A 27,683-nucleotide genomic window follows, 5' to 3' on the forward strand; every position below is an offset into this window, starting at 1 on the left:
CTGACAAGCTCCAGTGTTTCTGGCTTAGGAAGAGCACCCGAGCCCAGTGGGGTCTTCTCTGTCCCTCCTCAATCAGTCCTGAGAGCCCCACTTTTCCTCCTTTGTCCAGGGAAACGGGCTCCCACCCTAATTAGGACAGTAGTCTTAAACTCAGGGCCAACAGACTTTATTGGGCTGGGAGGAAAGAGCTGGAGGATGGGTTTCCCGAGGTGCGGCTGTGTGGGTTGACTCCTACTTTTCAGGGGTTGGGCAGCCCAGCCAATACTGAGCAATGGAGCGTGGGTAGGGAGGGTTCACAGAGTCCACTCGCCGCGTTCTAAGGTTGACTCGGTAGTACTTGTCTGAAAGAGAACAGAAAGGTGTGTAAGATCCTGCCTGGCTTGTCACTGATCCCAAGAAGGAAAACAAGGGTTTCTCTCAGAAGTGAAAGTGAACATCCACCATGTAGATAAGGTCACCATCTACAGGCTGTGTGCAGCACCCAGGGACCAGAACCTGCAGGAGAGGCCCAAGCAAAACCAGCTTCGAGAGGGCTCCCACCTCCAGAGAAGAAATAGACGCTCTGAACGGGCTCGCAGGTGGCAGGTACAAGCCAGTTCATATCATAATCATAGTTGTAGTCTCCTAGCCCGCTCTCCTCACTAGAGAACAAAGAGAACCAGACTGATCGCTTTGAGCGACGAGAGTTCAGGCTGTGGCTGTTGCTGCGGCTGCGGCCACGCCCACGGCGTGAACCATAACGTTTTCGGCTGCGACGCTTAAACTTCTGTTTTTTAGCCTGGAAGGAGCGGAACGTGGAGCCCGAGATGTAGATGCGGCCAGCCATAGCAGCGTCCACTTTCCCTGGCACACCATGCCAGTCCCGGCTGATGAACTGGGGTTTTCTGACGCCATCTATAGCAGAAAAGGGAGGATCAATGTTTTGATTTCTCCAGCAGGACAGTATTAATTAATTAATTAATTTATTTATTTATTTATTTATTTGTCTTTCGAGACAAGGTTTCTCAGTGTAGCTTTGGAGCCAGTCCTGGCACCCGCTCTGTAGACCAGGCTGGCCTTGAACTCACAGAGATCAGCCTACCTCTGCCTCCCAAGTGCTGGGATTAAAGGCATGTGCCACCACTGCCCTGCAGTTTTTTGTTTTGTTTTTGTTGTTGTTGTTGTTGTTTGTTTCTGTTTCTGTTTTTTGTTTTTTTAAACAAGGTCTCTCTATGTACCCATGACTCATCTGGAACTCACTATGAAAACCAGGCTGGCCTGTTAACACACAGAGATCTGCCTATCTCTGCCTCAGAGTGCTGGGATTAAATGTGTGTGCCACCACAGCTGATTCCAGCAGGACCTTTAGAGTTCATCTTGCCCAAGACACACAACAAGCTCATGAAAAACTCAGTACCCAGCACCCTGGCCTCAGGTTCCCTGTCCAGTGCCTTTCCCTGTGTCCTCTCTCCACTGCATCCCTTGTGTCTCTGCCCCTCCTAAACCCCTCATCCACTGCCCCTCCTTCTGCTGTGTTAGGCAAAGTCCAAGGTATGGGGTCCAAACGGAGCCAAGCCTCACCCCCAAAAGTCAACAGAAGCAAAGTCTAGCCAGTGCAAACAGCTCTTGATCGATGGTGCCACAATTCCAGTCCCCTCCCCCTGAAGCCCCCACCACAGTCTGGCCCTACTCCAAACCCACTTTCTGGAGAGCTCTCCCTCCATACCAGTGGATCTGCCCCAGAAGAGGAGTTCAAAGATGTTCTCCCAGCTGTCCCGCTGAAGCAAGGCAAAGTGCTTGAACACCGCTGACAGAGAGCTGCCTTCGCAGTCCTCCTGGCTGGGCTGCTGCTGGAATTCATACTCCCAGTATTGCTTCCCTGAGGAGCAGGACAGCTGGCATGAGAAGAGCAGGTCTGACCAAAGCTGAGGAGCTCCGAGGCAGGGGGGGAGCATACCCCAAGTCCTGACCCAGGGAAGCTTAGCAAAGAGCATGGATTCCTCCACCACTGGCCCCTTCACCTCCCACCCTGAGTACCTTTGAAGAAGTAGACTTTCTCCCGGCCACTGTAGCGGTGGGCAGGAAGGGCTAACGCCGCATCGACATTGTCTGGTATGCCACTGAAGCCTTCAGAGATGTTTCGGGGATAACCAGGGTCCAAAACACCATCCTCAAAGCGCCAGTACTGACTGCCCTGAGGGTCAGGGAAGATGAAAAGGGTGAGGAAGTACTTCTGGGAAAAGAGGCAGTCCTAGATCCTAAATTGGCTCTCACCAGCTCCTGGAATCCCTGAGTACCTTGTTCTCACATCTCCCAGCATCTTCCATGATACTCTTTACCTTGACTCATGGACTTGGGTCTGATACCTTGAAAAAGTAGGTCTTCCCCTGACAGTTGATTCGAGTGAAGGCAGCATCAATGGGACCCTCGATGCCCCAGACATCTTGGATGAGTTTGGGGTACCCAGGCCTCACTGCTGTTTCATCTAACTCATAGCAGTACTGACCTAGAGTAATGGGAGGCTGTGTGAGAAGCAGATGCTCCTGGGGCAGCCTACCCTACCCCCTCACCCTATCCCCTACCCCCCACCCTATCCCCCACCCCCCATCCATAGAGGCACCTCGGAAGGCAAAGAGGGAACCGTTCTTGAGGTCTGTGAAGGCATCAAATGGCTTCCCACTACACAGCTCTTCTTCTGGGAAGTCAGAGCTTTCTTGAGCAGAGGTGTCAGGCCTTGGAATCACTTCCTGGTACCCCACTTCAGGCACTGAGGTGCTTGCCTCCAGTGTAGGAACCTGTTCCTCAGGCTTTAGGAAAGATGTTGGCTCTGAGGCATCTTCGGTTTGGGGCTGCAGGTCAGGGTGCAAAGAAGTGTTCTCTGGTTGTACATGGGTACTGGTGCCATTCTTGGTCTCCTCCGGGTAGTCATAGGACCAGTACTCATCTTCTGGCATAGTAAACACATCCCCCCGAGTCACTGCAGGCAGAGTGGGCAGTTGTAAGTGTCCAGTCGCACAGGAGATCCCATGCCCACCCATCAGGGCTCTGAACAAACCTTGGGGTTTGCACTGAGCCACGTAGTCAGCACAGCAGCTCTGATAGTAACTGCAGAGCTCATCACACTGACACTTCCTGTTGGCCACGAACCCCTGGTTGCAGCGGCCCTTGCATGACTCTATGGAAGGGAATATTAGTCTTTACAGCCCAGCCCAGACCACCTGCCCACCCTGCATTGCCCTAGATCTCCACCAATCACCCCCGCACCTTGGTCAGCCACAGAAACCCACACCAGCAGGGTTAGTATCAGAAAGGGCCTCAGAGGGGCCATGGCAGGCCTCTAGCTGAGGGCCTGGCAAGCTGGGCTCGGAGCTTCCAGAGTCTCACCGTTCAGCTTGGGAAAAGAATGGAACTGAAGAGAAGTTGCTATTTTACTGGGTTTCTGCCTCTATTTGCTCATCCTTTGGCCCAGCCCTATTCCCCTCCTCCAAACACACCTGCAGCAAAGGGTCACATTCCCAGAAACCCAGCCCTCGGAGAGCTGAGAAATAGAAATCTTGCCAAGACCAGAGTCAGAAGGCTCATGGGCAGCTGGGATAGCATGGTGAGTTGAGAAGACAGAAAGAAAGCATGTGTTATCATCCTGTGAGCCAGTTACAGTAATCTCTCTGAGACTTTCTCTTTATAAAATGGGACCACGGTGCCAGACCTCATCTGGTGTTAAGAAATTACATGAGCCAGAACAGACAAACTGCTTGGTGCCTGGTGCCTTCCAACTCATTCCCACAATCAATTATTGGGTTACTGTTTGATCCTGACTAAGTGTTTGCCCCATCCTACCCCACTTCCCAGTTGGATATTTAGGGCAGCGGAGTGGAAGGAGGGGCAGGAGGAGAGCTGCCAGGCACTCTGGGGGAGGTTTCTTCTCCTATCTAAAAGAACAAAGCTTCATTTCTAGCCTCTCCTTGTAGAAGCATGGTTCTCTCCAAGCTAGGCTCCACAGTACAGGAAGCAGTGGCTCCTCATGCTTTGGCCCACAATCCATTCCTCTCTTGAATTTTAGTTTATGTATTTTATTTTGTGTGTTTGAGTGTCCATGCACCACGTGCATGCCTGGTGTCTGTGGAGGTCACAAGAGGGCTTTGGACACTGTGGGACTGGAGTTTGAACAATTGTGAGCTGCCATATGAGTGCTGGGAATCAAATCCGGGACCGCTGCAAAAAAAGAGTGCTCTTAAAGACTAAGACATTCCTCCACTCCCAGAACCCATTGCTGAGGCTTCCACTAATCCACTGATCCTCAGTGGACTACCCCTGAGTCCACCTACAGTGACCTCATCAATAAAGACTCATCGGACATATTTTTAGACTTACATTATGAAGTGTGATCCCTCTATGGAAAAAAAAATGCTCACTGACACAGAATGCTAGGCTTTGTGCCAAATTTCAGGCACCGGTATGCTTCTGAAGCCCCTAAGATTTCTGTTCTGTAATCTGTCTCTTCTCTATGTCGCCTCAGAGGCAAAAAGAAGCACTAAGTCTTACTCCCTACAGACATGTGAGGCCTAAGTGGAAACAGGCATTAAAAGGCCTTGAGAAGCTCACTGTGATTCTTTAACCATAGGAAGGGGATGTAGATACATTCAGCCAATTTGTTTCCACATCACCCGGGACAGGGCGAGTAGTGGGGAATCGAAGACCTCTCTTTTCAGCCCCTTACATTACCTGGCACTCTGGAAAGGGTAGAGGACTAGAGAAAGGAGGCGGGACCAAGTGAGGCCTGGGGTGGAGCTTGCGTCCGCGGCAGGGGCGGAGCCTTCGAGACCTAGAGGCGAGGCATCAAATCCTTGACTCGGCTACGCTACTCAGAGGCGTGGTTGATGCTGAGCGTCTCGGCTCCACAGAGCTAAGAAGCTGGAGCTGCGCTTTGTTCCGGGCACTGGCGTCTCTACCCTCCCGAGCCGCATCCATCCTTTGCTTCCCTCTCCCTGTATCTCCTTCCTCTGAGCCGTTGTATCCCCGAGCAGCCCTCCTCCCTTTGCTTCTAAACGTGTGGCCCAGCGCCCTTGCTAGGTCCTGGTTTTTGCTTTTTCCTCCCAAGGCCGGGGTCGCTCCGCCAGGCCCCGCCCCTCCAGGCGCGGTATGCCCCCAGCTGCCCGGCGCCCATGGTCCTGACGCTGCTCTTCTCCGCCTACAAACTGTGCCGCTTCTTCGCCATGTCGGGCTCACAGTCGGGCGCCGATCGGCTGACAGTGCCGGGGCCGGATAGGAATGGCAGCCCCAGCCCGTGGTGGGCTGCGGGCCGCGGGTCCCGCGAGGTGTCTCCCGGGGTGGGCACCGAGGTGCAAGGAGCCCTGGAGCGTTCTCTGCCTGAGCTGCAGCAGGCGCTGTCCGAGCTGAAGCAGGCAAGCGCGGCGCGGGCGGTGGGCGCCGGCCTCTCCGAGGTCTTCCAGCTGGTAGAGGAGGCCTGGCTGCTGCCGGCCGTGGGCCGCGAGGTGGCCCAGGGTCTGTGCGATGCGATACGCCTGGACGGTGGCCTAGACTTGCTGTTGCGTTTGCTGCAGGCACCGGAGCTAGAGACCCGCGTGCAGGCCGCGCGCCTGCTGGAGCAGATCCTGGTGGCCGAGAACCGGTGAGGGAGAGCGCCGTGAGGTGGTGGGGAGGCCAGGGCAGCGGAGGTGGTTGGAGATGGCATCCCACTGCTGATAGCCCTCTGAGCCCATGGTTCTCCCCTGCATCTGAGTGCCCTTCTGTGCTACCCTCTCACCAGGCCAGCCATGATCTCATTCTGCAGCGTCTGGTCAGTAGCAAAAAGTTTTGTTTTGTTTTCTGGATTGAGAGGGTGGAGGCAGGGGAAACTGAGGCGCTTCCCTTTCTCTGTATGTGGGAACAGACTAAGGCTGGCTGCCTGTCCTTCGCCTACTTCCTGAGACCTTCTTTGAGCTATGAAGCCCTCAGAAAGCTCACTTTTCCAATCCTTTGGTGCCAGAACAAAACGGGCTATCATATTCCTAATTCTCGCCAAAATCTCAGGCTCTCAGCTCGGAATTTCTGGAAAAGTCACTTTTAGCACGCTGACCTCACATGTATTATGGAAAAGAGGGAGAGGCGTTTTCTCTGGGTTTTCAATCACGTGGAAATAATACAACTGTCGAAGAACGCACAAACAGAACAGTTTAGGTTGGGAGACCCAAAGTAAGGTTCTGCTCGCCTTGCCTCACTCATCTAACATCTGGTGCCCTTGTGGGGATGGACCATGAGTATGGAAAACCCGAAAATAGAGTGGGTGCTTGCTGAGTATGTTGAGACCCAGTTTGGCTGGAGTGGACTTGGTATGTGGGTCAAGAACCTGTAGAAAGTGGGTGCAGGGAGCGTTCTAGGAGGAGCAGGAACTGCATGATGCAAGCACACTAGAGCACGCCTTAAACCCCAGCACTGGGAGGCAGAGGCAGATAGATCTCTGTGAGTTCGAGGCCAGCCTAGTCTAGAGAGTGAGTTTCAGGACAGCCATGGTGGTTAGACACAAAAAAGAAAAGAAAATGACTATCCTTACCTATTGAGAGTCCTGAGAGGGTAACCACTAACTAGTGTACCAGTCCCCCAACACAGGCGGATGTTGCTTCAGGACCAAGGACAGGGCACAAATCCTGGTAACCTTTTGTGCTGTTTCCCCAGAAACCCAGGGGCTCTGCATTCTTCCAAAGTGTGAAGGGATAAGACTGGGAGGGAAAGTGGGGGTTAGGGGGGCACACTGAGGGTTTCTGCTTACGAATATTTCCCTCCTCCATCAATCAATCTCCTTACTGACTCTTTGCTGTTCTATTCTGGTCGCTTTGGTCTTCCCCAGAGGATTGTTGCAGCCACTTCTCAGATTTTTTGTTTTGTTTTCTGAAGTAAATTATTATTTCATAAAAAAAGAATCAGTATTTTCATGATTAGGGTGAGAAAACATTGTTTCAGTCTGTCATTTCTGACACATTACAAGTGGCTTCCATAAGATGTGACTTCCTAACTCACTATTTGCCTACATGCTTGTAGGAAGCTTTTGTAGCCTCTTCTTGACAGGAACTCAGTTTTTCTGAATTCTTCTCTTTCCTTGAGATATTCCAGTTTGCATTCTTCGTAGAAGGCTGGATCATTATAGTAAGCAGTTAGACAATCTTTCAATGCAGAATTTTCTTTCCGGCATTTTACTACCATAAGGATTCCAGAGTCTTTGAAACATCTGGTGAAATCTGACCCTGCAGCTGTCCCAGGAGGCTGGCTGGCTGTCAAGGCTGGGCTTTGGCTGGCATCCAAAAACTTCAACGTATTCAGAACACCTCTCTCTGGCCTTTTCTCTCATTATTTTTGGGACCAGAACATCTTTTTCCACATGTCAGAGGTGTTGCTCTGCGGGGCTCAGCACCATCTCGGAGGGCAGAGAAGAAGAGGGCCATTCGTGGGCTGGGGAGCAGAGAGGAGAGAACCACTTCTCAGAATTCTAAATCACTTTCTCTCACCCCTGAACTGTCAACAGTGCAGGGCTCTTCAAACCTGACCCCATAACACCCAACATCATCTAAAAGCCCTCTAAATCACAGGCCACCCCACCAGGGGAACAGAATTAATATAATGGACATATCCTCAGGGAAGCTAAGTGGCCTCCCCTAGAATATTGAATGAATAATAGAGGATACTGCTTTAATAAAAGGAAAGAAAATTATTGCACATACATTAAAAAAATGCAAAGGTGTGCAAAAAGGGAGGAATACTTACATGTTCTCGCAAAGCCTACTCTACAGAGGAAAACCACTGAGCTAATTTTTTGTACATCCTTCCAGAGAGGGGCAGGGAATACATAAGCATTTTCACATAAGATATTGTCATATATAAATGACTATTCCCCTACTAGGCAGCTGGGATTTGAAACTAGGGCTGTGTACCTCCAAAGATTATGGCCATTTCATCAGGTCCACAGTCTCAGACAACAGAATTGGGAAATGAATTAACAGTTTTCACAACCAGCACACAGCTCTAACTTCAGGAAGGTTTCTGGGCATAGGAAAAGTTAGAGCTGTAGGCTAAGACTTAGAGGTCGAAATACAGTTCCAGATGTGAATGAGGATGTTGGGTACCCTGGAGCTGGAGTTATAGAGGAGTGTGAGCCACCAGGTCCTCTGGGAGAGTAGCAGTGCTCTTAACTGCTGAACTATCTCCCCAGACATGAGATTATTTCTTACATATATCTAGCCCTGATAGCCTAAGAGTTTACCTAGTCCAAAGTCAAGATAAAAAAGATCTTGAACTCTGCAGACAAACAGACCTGTCAGAAACTCTATGACCTTGGATTTGGCATGACCTCTCTCTGACCTTAGCTTTGCTCACTGGCAAAAGGAATGCCCAAGTTCCAGATTCCAGGATGGAGAGTTAGGGCCTATTTGTTCCTTTGGGGTGGCCTGTAGAGAGGCTGAGTGATGAGGTCAGCAAAGCTTTGCTGAACGTATGGCATGTCCAGGACTTATCCAGGCTACACAAAGTGTGCAATGCCCTGTACACTGTGCTCTATGCTCCTGGTGGCATCCACAGAGCAAGAATTCTGTTGCCCCCTAAGTCTTTGGAAGTCACCTGACGAAGAGTCATCTGTGGAGGTAAGTGAGGCAGAAAGTCACCTGACAAAGGGACAACATCATCTGTGGAGGTAGGTGAGACAGAAAGTCTTTACCTCTGCCTGGAGAGTGGCAGTTTGTTTGCTACTCTGAAAGCCTTCAGGATCTGCCTTGAGCATACCTTCCCTGGAGCGGCCAGTTCCTTAAAATCTAAACACAAATTGTACACTCTTTCCCCAAAGATCTTCAGTCGCCTCCCGTTTGTCACAAAGATAAAGCACAGATGCCTTGAGGAAGCCGAATAGACTATCAGGACTGATTTCTTCACCACTCTGTCTTTGGACCCTCTGCTTTAGCATGTAGGAGTGTGGTTAGCTCCCTAGGTGGTACCCAGTTCTCCAAAAGCTGCAAGCCTGTGCATGCACCTGTGTCTGCAATGCAAGATCCCTTTGTCATGGCTCATCTCCCAACCATCCTCCTGACCCAATCCCTAAGCAAACACTGAATATATTTAATGTAGCTGGTGAGATCTTTTCTCTCTTTTGTGATGCTAGAGGTTGGATTCAGAACCTTGCACATGTTAAGCAAGCACTTTGCCATTGAACTACATCACTAGCCTTTCTGTCTGTCTGTCTGAGATGGGGCTCTCTAAGTTACCTAAGCTTGTTACTAACTCACTATGTAGTCCTGGCCTTGAACTTTCAATTCTCAACTTCTTCTATTTTGGTCTTGTTTATTTGTTTGGTTTTTCAAGATAGGATTTCTCTGTGCAACAGTCCTGGGTGTCCTAGAACTCACTTTGTAGACCAGGCTGTCCTTGAACTCAAAGAGATCTGCCTGCCTCTCTCAAGTGCTGGGATTAAAGGCATGCACCACCATGACCCATATAATTCTCAAGTTTTGGGCAGCGGAGATTACAGATGTGTGCTGCTGTGGGCAGCCTGGTAAAACCTCTAGGTTTGTTTTGAGCGCAGACATTTTTAGTTTGCACAAATGGTACTAAGGTACACAGCACACTGTTTCCTTTTCCAACTCTACGTTAGAGATCCTTCATGTTACACCCTGGGACATGCCTTTAATCTCAGCACTCAGGAGGCAAAAGCAGGCAGATCTCTATGAGTTGAGACCAGCTTGGTCTACAGAATGAGTTCCAGGATAACCAAAGCTACATAGTAAGACCCTGTCTGGAAAACAACAACAACAATAAAAAAGAATTTCTTCAAGTTACAATGGCAAATCTGTTCAGTCATTTGCTACCACAGATGAACACCTGTCCAGTTACCCCATGCATGGGCTTGGTATTGATGGCTCCAACTTCCTTGCTCCATAAATAGCACTGTGTCAAGCATCTTTATGCATGGGCCCTCAACTGGACTCTTTTTAGGAGAGAGTGTCTGCTCCCCAAATTAACCGAGCCAGCTGGCAGCCCTCCCAGAGTCTGCAGGACCTTCAAAACCCTCCCACCCTTTGTGTTTGCCCACCTCTCAGGCTATCTTTATTCTCCTGACTGCCCAGAAGGTTGCAGTGTCTCCTTATGTTGCTAACATTTTGGATTTTCTCTTTCATATATTGTCTAAGACTGCCCATTTTCTATGGAATTCCTGCATTTTGTTTGTTTGTTTTCCTGGCCTTCTTTCTCTTCCTCAAACATGCTAGCTCGTCAGTGGCAGGGCCTTTGTCCTGGCTTGTCTCTGTCTCGCATTAGGCTCTTTTAGCTTTTTGCAGGCAGTTGTCTCATATTATTTCCCAGATAAAATCTCCTTAGACACATCTCTCCTACATGACATCATCCAGTTTGCTAGCATAGTACCTTACTACTGAGAGCTTGAGCCCTCATTGGTTACTTGTCCACAGCCAGCCTTGTTTGCTAGGGCTAAATAAGACACAGACTTAATCACTGTTTAACATCAGCCTCTCTAGTGCCAAGTCAAGCACATAGTAGGTCCTCAAACAATATCGACCAAGTAAATGAATAAGAACACACCATTCATGGAATATGAAGGTTAGACGCGTTCAAGGACAGGCTTAAGAGTGATGTACTTCTGGTGATACATCAAATGGCAAATTTGCATTTATTGAGTTTTATGAATTATCTTTTTTATTTTCATTTTTTATTGTACCTCGGTGCTTGTATGTGCATGTGTGTGCAGGTGCGCTCCAAGACCAGAAGAAAGCAAAGGTTCTCCAGAAGTAGAGTTACAGGCAGTTGGGAGCCAAGCTGCCTAACAGGTGCTAGGAACTGAGCTCTAGACCTCTCTGCATGAGCAGCAAACACCCAACTGCTGAACCCCCTCTTCGCCCTCTTTATGGAGTATTTTGTTAGTCCTGATAACATTTTTATAAAATAAGTATTCTTTTCCCGTCGGTGATGTGAGGAAAGAGGTGTCAGGTGTTTGCAAACAGAAAGACAGCAAAGAAGAACCCAGACGACCCAGGAATCGGCCATAGAGTTGGAAGCATTCAGCCAGCTTTGGGAAGATGGTAAAGGAGGAGGTGGCTGTGGCCAAGTTAGAGCTCCCAGATAACCAGAGACAGAAGTTAGGGTCTGAAGAAAAAGGGTAATAATGCTGCCTGCCATGTCTTCTACGACACTAGTGAGGCCCAGAGATCCTCCATGAGAAAGCCAAGCTCCGGAGACTGCAGCCACACCACGTTCTCTTTCTCCTGTCGCCCGGCAGGGACCGTGTGGCGCGTATCGGCCTGGGCGTGATCTTGAACCTGGCGAAGGAGCGCGAACCAGTGGAACTAGCACGGAGCGTGGCAGGCATCTTGGAGCACATGTTCAAGCACTCGGAGGAGACGTGCCAGCGGCTGGTGGGGGCCGGCGGTCTGGACGCAGTGCTGTACTGGTGCCGCCGCACAGACCCGGCGCTACTGCGCCACTGCGCCCTGGCTCTGGCGAATTGCGCGCTGCACGGGGGTCAGGCGGTGCAGAGATGCATGGTGGAGAAGCGCGCCGCAGAGTGGCTCTTCCCTCTCGCCTTCTCCAAGGAGGACGAACTGCTGCGGCTGCATGCCTGCCTGGCGGTGGCGGTGTTGGCTACCAACAAGGAGGTGGAGCGCGAGGTCGAGCACTCTGGCACGCTAGCGCTTGTTGAGCCGCTCGTGGCATCGCTGGACCCCGGCCGCTTCGCCCGCTGCCTGGTGGACGCCAGTGACACACGCCAGGGTCGCGGACCAGACGACCTGCAAAGCCTGGTGCTGCTGCTCGATTCGTCGCGTTTGGAGGCACAGTGCATCGGGGCTTTCTATCTGTGCGCCGAGGCTGCCATCAAGAGCCTACAGGGCAAGACAAAGGTACATAGGGGAGGGTGGTTCAAGGGTTAGAGAGCATCTGGAAAGGTTTCTCAGAGGAAGCGATCTGCAGCTGGGATTTGGAGTACTCGCAAGAATGAAGTGAAGCATAGGACCCCTTTGGTGGGGCTTGTCTGCAGAGGCAGACAGACCTCGGTGACTTCGAGGTTAGCCTGGCTGACATATCGAGTTCCAGGCCTTAGGTGAAGCAACAGAAGGTAGAGGGACCGGTCATTTTGACCTTGATGGTAAGACTCAAAGTTGCTCTTGGCCCTTGGGGACAAGAGGAAGATACTGAGACGTTTTAAAATAGGAGACCCTCAATTTTTACAAAGATCAACCTGGCCGCTGCAGAAGTGGGGGGTGACAAGGGTAGCTCGAGGTTGTTGTGCTGGGGAGACAAACTGAGAAAGTGGAGGAAGGGACAGTAGCAGACAGAAGTAGACAGATTAGGGGTTTATGCTTGGGAAGGAGGCGAGGGGGCCGTGCATATGAGGGGGTAAACTGCGCTAGAGATCACAGTGGAAGACAAGACCCTGTTGAATTTGGGGCGCCCAACAGATGTTCAGCTGGGAAGCCTCAGTGGGCAGCCAAGTCACCTACATCTAGAGTCTGGAAAAGAGAAGGCGGCTGGAGAAAGAGGCTTGGGGTAGGACCTTGGTGTAAATGACAGTCACCTGAGTTGCAAAGGGTCCCCATGGCCAAGATCTAAACCTTTGCCTACTTCCTGACTTACCGTGACCTTGAGCAGCTAGCTTTCCCCCTCTGGGCCACGCTTTTACAGTTTGGAAAAATTGAAGGAGTCAATGGAATGCATGGAGGAGTCGCTGATCAATCTGGGTTCCCATGAATCAGTGGAGTTCCAATCACTAGAAACACTTGAGTTTAGGAACAGCACTGATGTGGAAGCTGCGAGTGTAAGACTTGGTGGGTCTTCTGCCACCTAGCGGCCATACTGATAACTACAGACTTTATCCCAGGGCGGATGGGCAAGGAAGTTGGAGGTCCTAATCAGGAGTGGATAAGTTTCAGGAGGGAAAATGCATGGTGGACTGAAGGTTGTTGGGGCAGGCACCGGTGACTTAGTGATGGTGGCTAAACAGTTAGTGGGTCTTTCCTTAGTTAGAAGAGAGATGGACTGGACACGTCTGGTTGCAGCTGAGGTGCTGGGAACCTTAGACTCCCTCATCCATCCTTTTTCCTAAGGTGTTCAGTGACATCGGTGCCATCCAGAGCCTGAAACGCCTCGTTTCTTACTCAACCAATGGCACCACGTCGGCGCTGGCGAAGCGCGCGCTGCGCCTGTTGGGCGAGGAGGTACCCCGGCGCATCCTACCTTGCGTGGCCAGCTGGAAGGAGGCTGAAGTCCAAACCTGGCTGCAACAGATTGGCTTCTCCCAGTACTGCGAGAATTTTCGGGTAGAGACGGGTAGCCATCTCCCTCTACACCAAGCGGGGCGCGTCCCTGAGGGCGGGTGGCCACTGGGAGGCATCCCGCAGACTATGTGCTGTGTAGACCTCACACCAGCAGCGCCACCGTGGCCTTTTAGGGGTGGGAAACCCGCAGTCAGCCACCCTCAGAGTCTCATTGGCCTCCACCGCCACCTCCTGTTCCTTTCCCTTGTATCTTGTGCTGGGGGGGGGGGTGCGGGAGGGGAGGAGAAGGAGAGCCTTCCTCACACCTCCACCTCCCCCAGGATCAGCAGGTAGATGGTGACCTGCTACTACGACTCACAGAGGAAGAACTCCAGATAGACCTGGGCATGAAATCAAGCATCACCCGCAAAAGGCAAGGAGCCCCCAGCCAGTCCAACACAGAGGAATCTTTAACTACCCCTCCACCCCCCACCACCAGCCCACCCTTGTTTCTACCTCCTGGGCAGGTTCTTTAGGGAGCTCACGGAGCTCAAGACCTTTGCCAGCTATGCTACCTGCGACCGCAGCAACCTAGCAGATTGGCTAGGCAGCCTGGACCCTCGCTTCCGCCAGTACACCTATGGCCTGGTCAGCTGTGGCCTGGACCGCTCCCTGTTGCACCGCGTGTCAGAGCAGCAGCTCCTGGAGGACTGTGGCATCCGACTTGGGGTGCATCGCTCACGCATCCTCACTGCAGCCCGAGGTAAGTGCCCCCACCTGGGAACCCCACTCCAGCTCCAATCCTGAAAGGGAGGGGTAGGGCTGGAGGCAGCCTCTCTGAGGAGTGAGCTCCTGGCTGGATTAGACTGGCTTTGAGGATGTACAGATGAGTCTGCTGCCTTTTGCCCTTAAGAAGTCCTCCATCTGAGATGGATACCAGGGTAGGAATAAGGAGGTATACAATCAGCAGTTGACCATGGTAGGAAGCATCCCCAGGACTCCTGGGGGAGCCCAGAGGAATCACAGCCTGTCCTGATCACCCAGGTTCAGACTTAGAGGAGGAGATGTTTGTTGTCCAGGTTTTGAGGGATGTGTGGAGGCAGGGAGAACAGGAAGGGCAGCCAGGCAGGGGTAGCTTTAGCAAGTATAAGGACAGGTAGGACAGTACATGGGTGCCATTGGAGGGCCCTGTTGCTTTTGGGTGGGGGCGTGGGGATTAGGGGGTAGGCTTATCCTAGCACCCAGCGGAACCTAGGGCACTGGCAGCCCCCATTTTCTTACTGACTTATTTTCATTGCACAATTCACTCTTGCTAGTTCTTACATGTCAATAACTATGTATCAGTCAGATTTTTTTTAAGACTTATTTTTATTTTATGTGTATGAGTGTTTGTCTATGTGTATGTATGTGTACCTCATGAGCTTCTGGTGCTCATAGAAACCAGAAGAGGGCACCAGAGCCCCTATAACTGGAGTTACAAATGGTTGTGAGCCACCACGCGGTGCTAGGAACTGCATCTGGGTCCTCTAGAAGAGCAGCAAGTGCTCTTCGCTTCTCAGTCATCTCTCCAGCCCTTGTGATAAGTTTTTAATATATAATCTCATAACTGAGTGTGGATTATGCACCTGCAACCCCAGCACGGGGTGGGGGGGGGGAGGCAGAGACGGGAAGATTGCTGAAAGCTCAAGACAAGCTTGGTCTACACATGGAGTCCAAGGCCATCCGGGGCTATGTAAGGCAATCCTGTCTCAAAAAACCCAACACAAATGAAAAGAAAACCTATTTATTTCTATAACTGTTCTATATAGTAAGAGTTCAGTATTTGAAATCAACTTTTAAAAACGTTTAAAGATTAAAAAGAGGCTCTTAGGGCTGATGAGATGGTTAAGTGTGAAAAGGTTCTTGTTGCTAAGCCTTATGCCTTGAGCTCAATCTCCATGACTCACAGAGGAGAGAACTCACTCCCCCAAGCTGCCCTCTGACCTCCACAGGCTCTCTGTGGCACCCCATCCCATGAATATATAAATGTAAGAAAACAGTTTTCTTTTAAGAGAGACTTTAATTTGAAAAGCAAACATGGTAGTGTCCAGTTTGAGGTGTTTTGAAAAGTGTACCCTGTGTAATCAAACGTTTCCACCATAGGTTTTAATTTTAGAGATAATAAAATGAAAATAAGAATTTAAAAACACTTATAAAAGCCATTAAGTGACAACTGGGATCTGAGCCCACTGTTTTTTCTGCATCATAAACAGACAAATGTGTGTGTGTGTGGTGTTAATTATGAATATTATTATTAGAAGATGAGTTCATTTCAGTTTATTCTTCCACTCAGCAAGAGTGTGCTAACCCACCTGGCACTGCAGACTCTTTCTTCTGCCTTAAGAAAAGAAGGTCAGCTTTTGTCTTTAAGCTCCCAATGAAAGGCCAAGATTTCTTTTGTTGCTGTTGTTCATTTTTTTTTGTTGTTGTTGTTTTGTTTTGTTTTGTTTTTTGTTTTGTTTTGTTTTGTTTCATTTTTTTGAGACAGAATCTCTCTTTGTAGCCTTGGAACAGGCTGGCCCTGAACTTCAGAGATTCCTCTGTCCCCGCCAAAGTGCTGAGATTGGAGGTGTGTGCCCTCTCACCCAGCTAAGATTTCTTTCTTTTCTTTCTTTTTAAAAATAATTTATTTAAATTTATTTTATGTGCATTGGTGTGAAAGTGTCAGGTCCCCTGGAACTGGAGTTTCAGACAGTTGTGAGCTGCCATGTGAGTGCTGAAAATTGAACCCAGGTCCTCTGGAAGAGCAGCTAGTGCTCTTAACCGCTGAGCCATCTCTCCAGCCCCTTTCTTTCCATTCCTTCCTTTCTTCCTACTTTCCTTCTTTTCTTCCTTCCTTTCTTTCCGTAAGGTTCTAAGGCAAAAATAATAGTTATTCTGAGGAATAAAGAACCATGCAGTCTTCATGTTTTGTTTTCTTTTGTTTTAATTATTTATTATTATTATTATTATTAAGATAGGGTTTTTCTCTTGTAGCCCAGCTCTCCTGGAATTTGCTCTGTAGATCAGGCTGGCTTTGAACTCAAGATCTGCCTCCCAAGTACGGGGATCAAAGGTGTGCACCACCACATCCAGCTGTTTTATTTTGTTATTTTATATTTGTATAACTTCTTTGTATGTCACGTGAGTGCATGTGTGTTCATGCATATGGAGTCCAGGGGCCGGTGTTGGGGTGTCTTCTTCGTCCTCTATTGCATGACATTGTTTTTTGTTTGTTTTTGAGACAGGGTCTCACTATGTAGCCCCACTGTCCTGGAACTCACTAAATAGAGCAAGGCTAGCCTCAGACTCACAGGGATCTTGCTCTGTCTCCCAGTGATCTCAAAGGCACATGCTTCCACAGCTAAGGTTTTTTGTTGTTGTTGTTGTTGTTGTTTTGTTTTTGAGTCAGGGTATCTCACTTAATTCAGAGCTCACTAACTGACTAAGTTGACTTACAACTAGCTCTGGGGATCCCTCTCTTCATGCTCCTCTCTTCTCCAGTGCCAGGGTGACAAGCATGAGCCACCATGCACATTTTTCATGTTTTATTGTCTGAGTATGTGTGTGTGAGTGTGTCTCTCTCTGTGTCTCTGTGTGTGTGTGTCAGTGTTGGGAATAAACTTGCCATAGCACATGTGTGGAAGTTAGAAGACAGCTTTTGTCACTTGATCCTCATATCCACCTGAGTCCCTGGATTGGACTCGGGTTGGCAGGCGTGGTGGCAAGGGCCTTTTACCACGGAGCCATCTTACCTGGCCCAGTGTTTTGTTTTTGTTTTTAAATAGAGGCAATGACATACTCAGATCCCTCTGGTGATGTAGCACATGGAATAGGATGGTTAATCCTAAATGGCTTGGTGATGGGGATGTCTTCTGTACATATGTTTCTCTTATTGGTTGATGAATAAAACACTGTGGCCAATAGGGCAGCAAGATAGGAGGGTCTGGGAGAGGAGGAGACTTCTGGGAGGTTTAGGCAGAGGGGAGTGGTCATGTGATCCTGGGGAAGAGAGGACTCAAGTAAGGCATTCTCCGGTAAGAGTAGAAATACATAGATTAGTAGTCATGGGTTGATAATTAAGACAGAGCAGGCCAATAAGAATCCCTAGTCAGCGGCCAACAGTATTATAACTATTATAGGGTCTGTGTGTTCATTTGGGGCTCCAAGCAGCTGAGGACCAGGCGGGCAGGAAAGAGTGCTAGTAACAGCTTGGGGAACTGTCTTAGGGTTTCTATTGCTGTGAAGAGACACCATGGCCACAGCAACTCTCACAAGGAAAACATTTAATTGAAGTGGCAGCTTACAGTTCAGAGGTTCAATCCATTATCATCATGGCGGGGAGCATGGCGGAGTGCAAGCAGACATGGTGCTGGCTACATCTTGATCAGAAGGCAACAGGAAGTGAGCTGAGACACTGAGTGGTCTCTTGAACATAAAGGATCTCAAAGCTCACCTCCACAGTGACACTCTTCCTCCAACAAGACCATACTTACTCTGACAAAGCCACCTTCTAATGTGCCACTCTCTATGAGATTATGGGAGGCCAGTTACAGACTACCACAGGAGACCATTGAGGAGGCTGGTACTGGACACCTGAAACAGGGAGAGCCTTGGGGCTGGAGTCCCAGAAGTTGAATAGTGAATGGTGCCAGGTGCTGAGAACTGCACAGCAGCTCCATGAGGGTGGAGTTTGCTGTTGTGTTCACTGCAGTATCCCTAGCACTGAGGATGGCAGCCAGCATCCTGTGCAAGCTTAGTACATTAGATGATTCCCCATTTACAGCAATGACTCTCTCTCTCTCTCTCCCTCTCTCGTGTGTATGTGTATCAGTGTGTGTGTGTGTGTGTGTGTGTGTGTGTGTGTGTGTGTGTGTGCATGATCAGACAGGGTCTCGTGTACTTCAGTCTGGTCTTAAACTAGCTATGTAGTTGAAACTGACCTTGAACTTGTGATCTTTCTGCCTCCACTTCCTGGGACAGTAGGCATGTGCCACCATGCCGTGTTCAGTTTTTCCCCTTCATGGTGATATGAAACATAGCCATGCTTTTCACTTTCATCATGGTTTTCAGAAAACTAGATTTCTGTGAGGTAGGCTCTGTATTGGCTGTTTTTGCTTAGCTGCAGGTTGGTGTGGCTGTTCTGAGCCCCTGTGAGGTAGGCCAGGCTAAGCTGGGATGCCCAGGACATGTATTCAATAACCCTTCCCTTGCAGTAGTTTACACTCATCATGGGGCTGTCAGGACACTGGCACACATTTCCCTGACTGACATGTTAGGTGGGACTTGAGGCAGAAGCCTGGGTTCCCGGTGGATGATGAAAAGGGGCCAAGGGGAAATAGGGCTCAACCTAGACTCAGTTTGGAGTGCTTGTGGGCAACTGCTTAAGCCAGTCTGCAGTTCAGAAGGAAGATGAAGCTAGATTCAGGTCCCTGTCCCTAAAGCACAGACCCTTCCTGCTCAGGACTAGCCAAGGGTGGCTTTCCTTCCCATAGGATCCACCTCTCCATTTCAGTGACCCTTTCCTGGGGCAAGTCACCTTGCCCAGACTGGCCTGAGAAGTTTGAGCAGACAGGGGACTAAGATGATAGACCTCATGATGAGTAGTGGAGAGAGGCCACCCTCACGTGGATGTCTCTTTTCTTGGCCCCAGAAATGCTACACTCGCCATTGCCCTGTTCTGGTGGCAAGCCCAGTGGAGACACCCCCGATGTCTTCATCAGCTACCGGAGAAGCTCGGGTTCCCAGCTGGCCAGGTGAGGGGAGTGGGCAGATGGCTGGGGTTTGGGGCCAGGCCACGGTGTTTACTCTATCCCTGCAGCCTCCTGAAGGTACACCTGCAGCTGCATGGTTTCAGTGTCTTCATCGATGTGGAAAAGCTGGAAGCTGGCAAATTTGAGGACAAGCTCATCCAGAGTGTCATGGCGGCTCGAAACTTTGTACTCGTGCTATCTGCTGGGGCACTGGACAAATGCATGCAGGACCACGGCTGCAAGGACTGGGTACACAAGGTAGGTGCTGGCCTGTGCCTCTGTGGTGAAACACTGCATGGGGTGGAGGGGATGCGCTTTCATCTCATCCCTTGTTTTCTGCACACCCCAGCTGCACTCAGTCCCAGATCATCTTTCTGGCTCAGCTGGGACTTGGAAGCCGTTGCTCCATCTGGGGTAGGACTTTAGCAAGCTACTTAGGCTCTCACAGCCTCCATTTTCTCATCTACAAAGTGGGGATGACTTACCTGTCTTATTCGTGTGTAAGGCTGTACAGTGAGATCAGGGAGAGATAAAAATGCATGCAAAATATAACATCTGTGAGCTGGATATGGTGGTGCATCCTATAATCCCAGCACTTGCCAGGAGGAGGCGAGACCACCTCAAGTTCAGGATGAGCCATGTCTATTTATCAATTTCTGGACAAGCCAGGGCTATCCTGTCTCAAAACCTAAAGAAAACCCCAAAACAAGACCTTTCACAGGGGTCATCTAAGACCATAAGAAGACACAGATATTTACATTATAACTCATAATGGTAGCAAAATTACAGTCATGAAGTAGTAACAGAAATAATTTAATGGTTTGGGGTCACCACAACGTAGGAACTGTATTAAAGGCTGCAGCATTAGGAAGGTTGAAACTACTGATCTAGGATATTGTTAAAAACACTCAAAGGGCTAAATTGGGAAGTCTTCAGGAGAACACCTGGCACATAGTGGTAGCAATTATTATTATTAATTTAATTTTTGTGACTACATCTGTTTAATTCACCATTGTACCTCCAGTGCATGGTAGGATGATATAGCCCTTGCAGAAGGTACAGAGAATAGATTCATAGCACACCTAAAGATTATTAGTCATGCATCAGTCAATAGGGATTGGAGCTTGGGCTGAGGGATGCAGCAGTCAACTGAGGTGAGGTTCTGTTGCCTCCATGCAGCTGAGGACAAGAATATGTCCACAGTGAGCCTGAGCTGTGGCACTGGTCTGTAGACCTAGTCAGGAGGCTGAGCCAAAGACCTGCTCTGGCCATACAGCAAGACCTTGTCTCTTAGGAACAAGACAATGAGGCTGCAGAAAATGCTCAGTGGTTATTGAGGAGGAGCAGAGTTTAGTTTTCAGGGCTTACAGCCTCCTGTAATTGCCCCAAGCCATCTGATGACCTCTTCTGGCCTCCCAGAGCACTTGCACTTATGTACACATTACACAAGCACACTCACATGCACCTCACACACTCACACAAGCATGCAAAGGCACACAGCACACACACACACAAGTACACATAATTTAAAATAAAAAAGAGAGCTGGTATGTTGGCACACACCTTTAATCCCAGCGCTTGGGAGGCATAAGCAGATGGATTTCTGAGTCTGAGCCTGGGCTACATAGTAAGATCCAGGCTAGCTAGGATCAGCTATACAGTAAGACACAGTCTCAATAAAATAAAATTAAAACTGAACAAACACTGTAAAAATATGCCCACAACGACTCATGTAAACACTAAGCCAGGGCTGGAATGATCAGGGGAGGCTCCATGCAGGAAGCAGAACTTGAGAAATGGATGCTGGCGAGGGGCTGGAGATTAAAAAGCACACGCTGCTCTTACAGAGGACTGGAGCTCAGTTCCACATCAGGCAGCTCACATCCTCCTACATTTCAGCTCTGTAGGATCCAACACCTTCTTCTAGCCTCTGAGGATACCTGCAATTATCCATACACAAACGTGTACACATAGTTAAAATAAAGTACATGTTTTAGAATGGGAGAGAATGTTCCAGGCAGGGACAGCAAGAGTGAAGGAGAAGAGTTGGGATGAGACGTCACGCTCTCACAGGCTTCAGCCTGATGACCTGAGTTTAAGCTGAGGCTCAGAGATACAGTGTGGTTGTAGTGTGGAGATCAGAAAGGCTTCTTCCCCAGGACCTGTGCCATGTTCCGTGACAGAAATGAGATCGTGTGGGGGACTCAGTTGACCTGAGTGTCTTAGTTAGGATGTCTTATTGGTGTAAAGAGACACCATGACCATGGCAACTCTTATAAAGGAAAATATTTAATTGGAGCGGCTCACTTACAGTTCAGAGTTTCAGTCCACTATCATCATGGCAGGAAGCGAGGCAGCATGTGGGCAAACACGGTGCTGGGGAAGGAGCTGAGGGTCCTTTCATCTTGACTCACAGGCAGTGGCCTATCTCACTGGGTGTAGCTTGAGCAAAGGAGACCTCAAAGTGCACCCCCACAAGGCCACACCTCCCATTAGTACCACTCCCTTTGGGTGACATTTTCTTTCAAACCTCACTGAGACTTAATTGAGAGAACTTCACATCCAGGGGTGTTATTTTGGTGGCTTAAAATCAGCCATGGTGGGAGTATTTACACCAAAGAAATCAGTGACCACCAGGCACTGGTGGTACACACCTTTAATCCCAGCACTTGGAAGGTACAGAGAGGCAGGCAGATCTCAGTGAGTTTAAGGTCATCCTGGTCCACAAAGCAAGTTCCAGGATAGCCAGGACTGTTACACAGAGATGCTCCACCCCAGTGGGGAGTCAGGTAGGAGCCTGAGATGCTCCACCACAGTTGTGTAGAAGCCTGAGATGTTCCACTGCCGTGGGAAGTCAGGTAAGAGCTCGAGGCAGTTGCTCGTATTTCATCTGCAGACAGGCAGGAAGCACAGTGTGATTAATTCTGCTTCTTAGCCAGCTTCCCCATTTTGTGCTGTCTGGTATTGATACTCAGGGAATGGTTCCACCCACTTTCAGGATGAATCTTCCTGCCTCAGTTAGCCCAATCAAGATAATTCCTCACAGGCTTGACCAAGGCTAACCTCATTTAGATAGTTCCTCACAGATATGCTCAGAGGCTTGTGTCCTAGGCAATTCTAGATCCAGTCAAACTGATAATCAGTGTTAGTGATCATCATACCAGGGGAGGTACTAGGGCAATGAATATGAGGATAAACATGGAAAGCCATCCAGATTGGCAGTGGGATAAAGGGCTGAGCCCTGGAGGTCATGTAAAAGGACTGGATATGGTGACTGATTTGTGGAGGAGGCATGGGACCAGGAAGATATCTTCCAGGAATGTGATTGAAGATGCTGTATAGGTGACAGACAGCCTTTCTGGGGTGATAGGGATTGTCTCTTTGTGCCAGCTGAGTTCAGACCTGCTGTGTTTATGCCATATCCCTGGAGTCTAAAACTATGAGTAGAACAAAGGGAACCTTAAAAGAGTTTATGGAATAATTGAACCAATGAGAAAACGTGGATGATTTGGATATATATCTGTTAGATTGACCTGGTAGCCAGGCAGTCTGTCTTTGTCAGGGTTTCTATTACTGTGAAGAGACACCATGACCATAGCAACTATTTTTTTTTCCTGTATGATTCTGTTTCTTTTTTATGAATTTTATTTATTTTTACTTCTTGTACAGTGGTGTTTATGCCTGTGTGTATGTCTTTGTGAGAGTGTTGGATCCCTGGAACTGGAGTTACGGACAGTTGTAGGCTGTCATGTGGGTGCTTGGGATTGAACCTGGGTTCTCTGGAAGAACAGCCAGTCCTCATTACCACTGCGTCATCTCCCTGGCCCCAGCAACTCTTATGAAGGAAAACATTTAATTGAAATGGCAGCGTACAATTTCAGGGGTTTAGTCTATTATCATCATGGCAGGAAGCATGGTAGCTGGAAGTATGGCGGTGTGCAGGCACACATCGTACTGGAGAATTCTACATCTTGATCCAAAGGCAATCGGAAGTGATCTGTCTCTTTGGGTGTGGTTTGAGCATGAGACCTCACAGCTCAACTCCACAGTGACACACTTCCTCCAACAAGGCCACATCTCCTAACAGTGCCACTCTCTTCCGGGGCCATTTTCTTTCAAACCAGCACACACTATCACTGAGCTCCACCGTGCCTTTATCCCTTTATTGGCCAAACTCTAAGTCTGGGCAGTGATCAAAGGCACTGTCTTCGGTTCTGTGTAATTCTGGGTGGAGCAAATATCTAAAAGTTCCCCCAACAAGTGGCAGGCCCAGGACTCACCCAGATGCTTAGCAGAGGCAGCAAGGCTTGGATGACACACCCCTGGATGAACATGGACTACAAAGGCTTAGCCTGGGGTTCCCGTGGGTTGCATGTTTGAGGGGCTTGGTAGGAAACACCTTCCACTCTTTGGCTCCCCTCCCAAGGTTCCAGGAGACCAGACTGTGTGAAAACTCCATCTGCTCTCTTCCCAGGCTCCACCACTGAGCCTGGTGAGGAGCATCCAGGCGGGTGGCATGGCTTGATCCTTGGATTTCATCCCAAAGACTCTGTCATCCTCTTTGGTTGTTTGCAGTGTGTAATAGTCTCTGGTTTTCATACTCCTTTCCCGGAAGCCACATTTAGTGGCTAATCAATATACAAACCCACAAGTGAACTGCACTTAAAAAAGTTCCATCCCTGATGGGACTTGAAAGGCAAAACCCATTTGGCAAAACCAGATCAGTATTAACAGTGAATAATGTCCCCAATACAGTCTGTGGGGCAGGCTTTACCTCTGGACTTTACAAATGTTTTTTTCCCCCTTTTGGAGATAGGGTATACCCCAGGCTAGACCCAAACTCACCCCTCCTGCCCTGCCTTAGCCTTCCCTTGTGCTAGATGTCCTGAGCCATCACCCCCCACTGCTCCTAAAATATAAAGTTTTTAAGTGCTACACTCCTGCTCTAATCACTTGCTGTGGAATGTTGCCATTGTTCCACCCAATAATCCTGTAATATCATTAACTGTCATTAACCTTGGTCTACATATTAGAAAACAGACTTTGAAAGCCCATTATTCTCGCCTTAGGTCACAGAGCCTGCTCCTAAGATTCCACAAAGTTGTGACCAAACACTGGACAAGAAGAAACTCCAGGGAGGAAAGGCATATTGTGTTCATGATGCAGGGGCAAAGAAAGCTGAGAGGCAAGAGCTCTCTTGTCAGTGGCGGGAGGAGGCTGCTAGCTGTCACCTTTGGGTCAGGAAGCAGAGGGGGGGGTGCCATTCAGATGGCTTTCTTCTTTGCCCCCTTATATTCAGCCTCAGCCTATGGGATGGAGCCAGCTACATTCAGGGCAGTTAGTCTCCTCTTAGTTATTCCCCCCTGCCCCTAGAAACACCCTAACAGACACACCCAATAGTATGGGTCTCACTAATGCCCTGGGTGTAATTTTTAAAAAAGCATTGCTTTAGTGTGTGTGTGTGTGTGTGTGTGTGTGTGTGTGTATGTACATGCGCGTGCGTGCTTGTGCAATAAAGCACAATGAGGAAGTGGGAAACCAAGACAAGAACTGAGGCAGAGACCATGGAAGAATGCTGCTCATGGCTTGCCTCTGTCTGCATTCCTATACCACCCAGGACTACCTGCCCAGGGGCGGCACGGCCTCCGGTGGGCTGGGCCTTCCCACATCAATCACTAGTCAAGAAAATGCCCTACAGACTTGTCTACAGCCAAGCTGATTATCTTAGTTGTGTGAAGTTAACAAAAAACTAACTGAGACAATTGACCTCTTGTCAGCTTCACACAGTAGCACATCACTGTTAGACCATAACTTTTTTGTTTATCTCCAAGATCTCATTAATATCAGTATCACAATATAAAACAAATTCCAACTTTTAAAACTCTGATGCCTAAAAATTTAAAACTTAAGTCCACTCTCTTTGAAAATATTCAATATCTCTTTAGAAGCCCAAAGTCTCTCAGCTGAGGGCTCCTGTAAAATATAATAAGTTTTTACTCCAAGAGGAAAGAACCCATCCCATTTGAATCAGAGTAAAATAAAAAAAACCCAACAGTGTTAAGTAGCTCAGTGTTCAACATGTTGGATTCATGATTTCTGGGCTCCACAAACAATAAATGAGCAATGAACAAATCCATCTCCACAGTGGTCTAAGGGATGATGAAACTGTGGCTACTGGCACTGAACTCATCTGCAGCCCCTCCTGAAAAGTGGGTGCACCTCAAAAATCCTAAGCCCCATGCTGCCCTTGGTCTTCCTGGTTGGTGCCCAGCCCCCACCAGGAATTTTCTAGGCCACTCCCCCCCCAGCTGACCTCTGTCTAGGATCATTGCAATAGTAAAATTACCCTCAGGAGACTCCAATAGTTTTAGATGCTCTAAGCCTTCCTGTTCCAGGGTAAAGACCATGAAAGCTGAGAGAAGTCAGGGTATAATATAGAACCAGTGTCTTGCCCTTCAATCTCAGACTGAGGGGTCCTCTCATGCTTGGTGGCTCCAGGGCCATTGTGTGGGATGAAAGTCCTGTGTCAATCAGATCTCCATCACATGATAAAACACTCAAGAAAATCAACAGAAACGGTAGGAATTGCAGTGATGGTGCACATCTTTAATTCCAGCCCTTAGGAGGCAGAGGCAGGAGGATCTTTGTAGTTCCAGACCAGCCTGGTCTACAGAGTGAGTTCCAGGACGTCCAGGACTGTTGCACAAAGAAACCCTGTCTTAGGGGGGAAAAAGAAAAGAGAGAGAAAGAGAAGAAAAGGGAGGAAGATTCACTTTGGTCCATGGTCTCTGAGCTCTTGATCCATGGTGGCTAGGAGGCACAGAGTGGGGAAGGGGCAGGGTCCTGCTGTGCCTTCCCAGGGATACCCCTCCTGCCCTCTATGACCTACTTCCTGAAGTCTCTGCAGCTTCCCAACAGCACTTCTGGGGACTGAACATCCAAGGCATGGGCTTTCAAAAGGGTTATTCAAGATCAAACCATAACAGTCTGTTTCTCTTTCTTTTCCCAGGAGATTGTGACAGCTTTAAGCTGTGGCAAGAATATTGTGCCCATTATTGATGGCTTTGAGTGGCCCGAGCCTCAGGCACTGCCTGAGGACATGCAGGCTGTACTCACCTTCAATGGCATCAAGTAAGCCCAGGGCCCTAGGGAGAGTTAAGGAAGGAGCTGTGTGTGTGTGTGTACTATGTGTACTGTGTGTGTACCCTCCCTCCCCCCTCTCTATCTTGTGTGTGTGTATGTTTGTGTGTAGGGGGTGTGTATACACCCCAAAACCAAATAGCACTGGCCTACAGCAGCCTCTGCCCACCCCTCTGACCCATTTGGCCTCTGTGTCCATAGATGGTCCCACGAGTATCAAGAAGCCACCATTGAGAAGATCATCCGCTTCCTGCAGGGCCGCCCCTCTCAAGACTCCTCTGCCGGTTCTGATACCAGTTTGGAGGGAGCTGCACCAATGGGCCTGCCTTAACTTGTCCCCAGTTCCCACACCCTGCTGTGACTCCTGGTCCAATCATCTCCCCACCCCTAAAGGAATAGCTCCTCTAGAGCCTTCCTGGGCTAAGACAAACCAGACTTTTCTCAGGAAATGGCTTTCCCTGCTGCCACCCTGTGGCCCACTTTTAACCAGAGATGCCAGGCACGGGGTTAGATGAAAGGACACTCCTCTGTCAGGCCCTGCCTGCAGGCTCCAACTCACATCCAGAGCCATGGCCCTGCTTAGTTATGGACACTCAAGCTAGGGGAAGGACATTCTCCCGTCTCCTGCCCCAAGAGCAGCCAGCTTGAGTAGGGTAAGGTTGGTAGGCTCTGGCAGGAGTAAGAACAATGCCTAAGCCCTCTACCTGGGCCCAGGCAGCATCTGGGGTTGAGGATCCCCCAAAGACTGTCCACTCACACTGTGCCTGGCCCCTGCCTCACCTGGACTCCTGCTGCCTCATGGCTTTGCTCTGTAATATCTGGTACCCCCTACCAGATTTCTTTAGGCAGCCTCCTTTCCCATGTTGGGAGTCAGGGTGTCAGAGCCGAACCTCTGCCTGGCCTTGCTGCCCTTTCTGGTGCAAGAAGGGGCCCCTTGCTTGTGCAGGGAGACCCTAAGAACCCACCCTAGCCCAAAACCCTGTGCTGTGCCTAAGGCTCTTGCCTACCCTGCTCCACCTGGCTTCCCCAGCTCCTCACCCACACAGGGCTTGGCACCCTCTTGCTCAGAAGAGACCAGGGAAGCTGCAGTAGCACCAGTAGCCTGAGCAGGACACACACCATGGGAAAGAGGCAGGACCTCTGCGGGCAAATGCCAGAGCCTGGGGCAGTTTCTCCTGCAGAAGTGTGTCCACATCCACTGGGAATCTTATCAAAACACAGAGTAGGCCATGTGGGAAGCACCTGAGCCACCATGGTCTTCAGATTCCCAAGTGAACTAGGGGCCCCCGCCAGTCCCTGCCATGTTCCAAACATCCCCACTCTGGTCCCTAACCCTCATAGCAGCCTTTTCCAGTCCTGTTACCCCAGTTTTACAGAGAAGAGTGGCTGACTGATAGGCCTAGGTCCCCAAGTCATTGGTGGCACTCAGCATCACAGTGTCCAGACCTGTTCTCCTGAGACTCATCCTAGAGACTGTGGGCCCAAGCTGGGTAGCAGCCTCTCCCTGGCCCCAAAGAACTTAGCTGTACAGGGTGGGTCTTAGCCAAAAGGCCAAGCA

General features: G+C 49.4%; 2 protein-coding genes and 1 pseudogene across 2 annotated transcripts; 1 reads left to right on the forward strand and 2 right to left on the reverse strand.

Moving 5' to 3' along the window:
• Positions 1-157: 157 nt before the first annotated feature.
• Vtn (vitronectin) lies at positions 158-3,378 on the reverse strand. The gene is made up of 8 exons (XM_051179860.1): positions 3,244-3,378; positions 3,035-3,154; positions 2,600-2,956; positions 2,346-2,485; positions 2,017-2,173; positions 1,706-1,858; positions 541-894; positions 158-341 (listed from the first exon to the last, which is right to left on the reverse strand). The coding sequence occupies exons 1-8, from the start codon at positions 3,305-3,307 to the stop codon at positions 232-234; spliced, it is 1,455 nt and encodes a 484-aa protein (XP_051035817.1). The 5' UTR covers positions 3,308-3,378; the 3' UTR covers positions 158-231.
• A 1,491-nt stretch (positions 3,379-4,869) lies between these two features.
• Sarm1 (sterile alpha and TIR motif containing 1) lies at positions 4,870-26,989 on the forward strand. The gene is made up of 9 exons (XM_051179861.1): positions 4,870-5,608; positions 11,243-11,861; positions 13,065-13,277; positions 13,556-13,647; positions 13,742-13,977; positions 18,886-18,988; positions 19,054-19,243; positions 25,995-26,116; positions 26,327-26,989. Exons 1-9 carry the CDS (start codon positions 5,142-5,144, stop codon positions 26,454-26,456), a joined length of 2,172 nt encoding a protein of 723 aa, XP_051035818.1. The 5' UTR covers positions 4,870-5,141; the 3' UTR covers positions 26,457-26,989.
• On the reverse strand, positions 6,947-7,387 carry LOC127218839 (COX assembly mitochondrial protein homolog; annotated as a pseudogene).
• Positions 26,990-27,683: the final 694 nt, after the last annotated feature.

The sequence above is a fragment of the Phodopus roborovskii genome, unplaced genomic scaffold, assembly GCF_943737965.1.
Source record: "Phodopus roborovskii unplaced genomic scaffold, PHOROB, whole genome shotgun sequence".
NCBI classification, from domain to species: domain Eukaryota; kingdom Metazoa; phylum Chordata; class Mammalia; order Rodentia; family Cricetidae; genus Phodopus; species Phodopus roborovskii.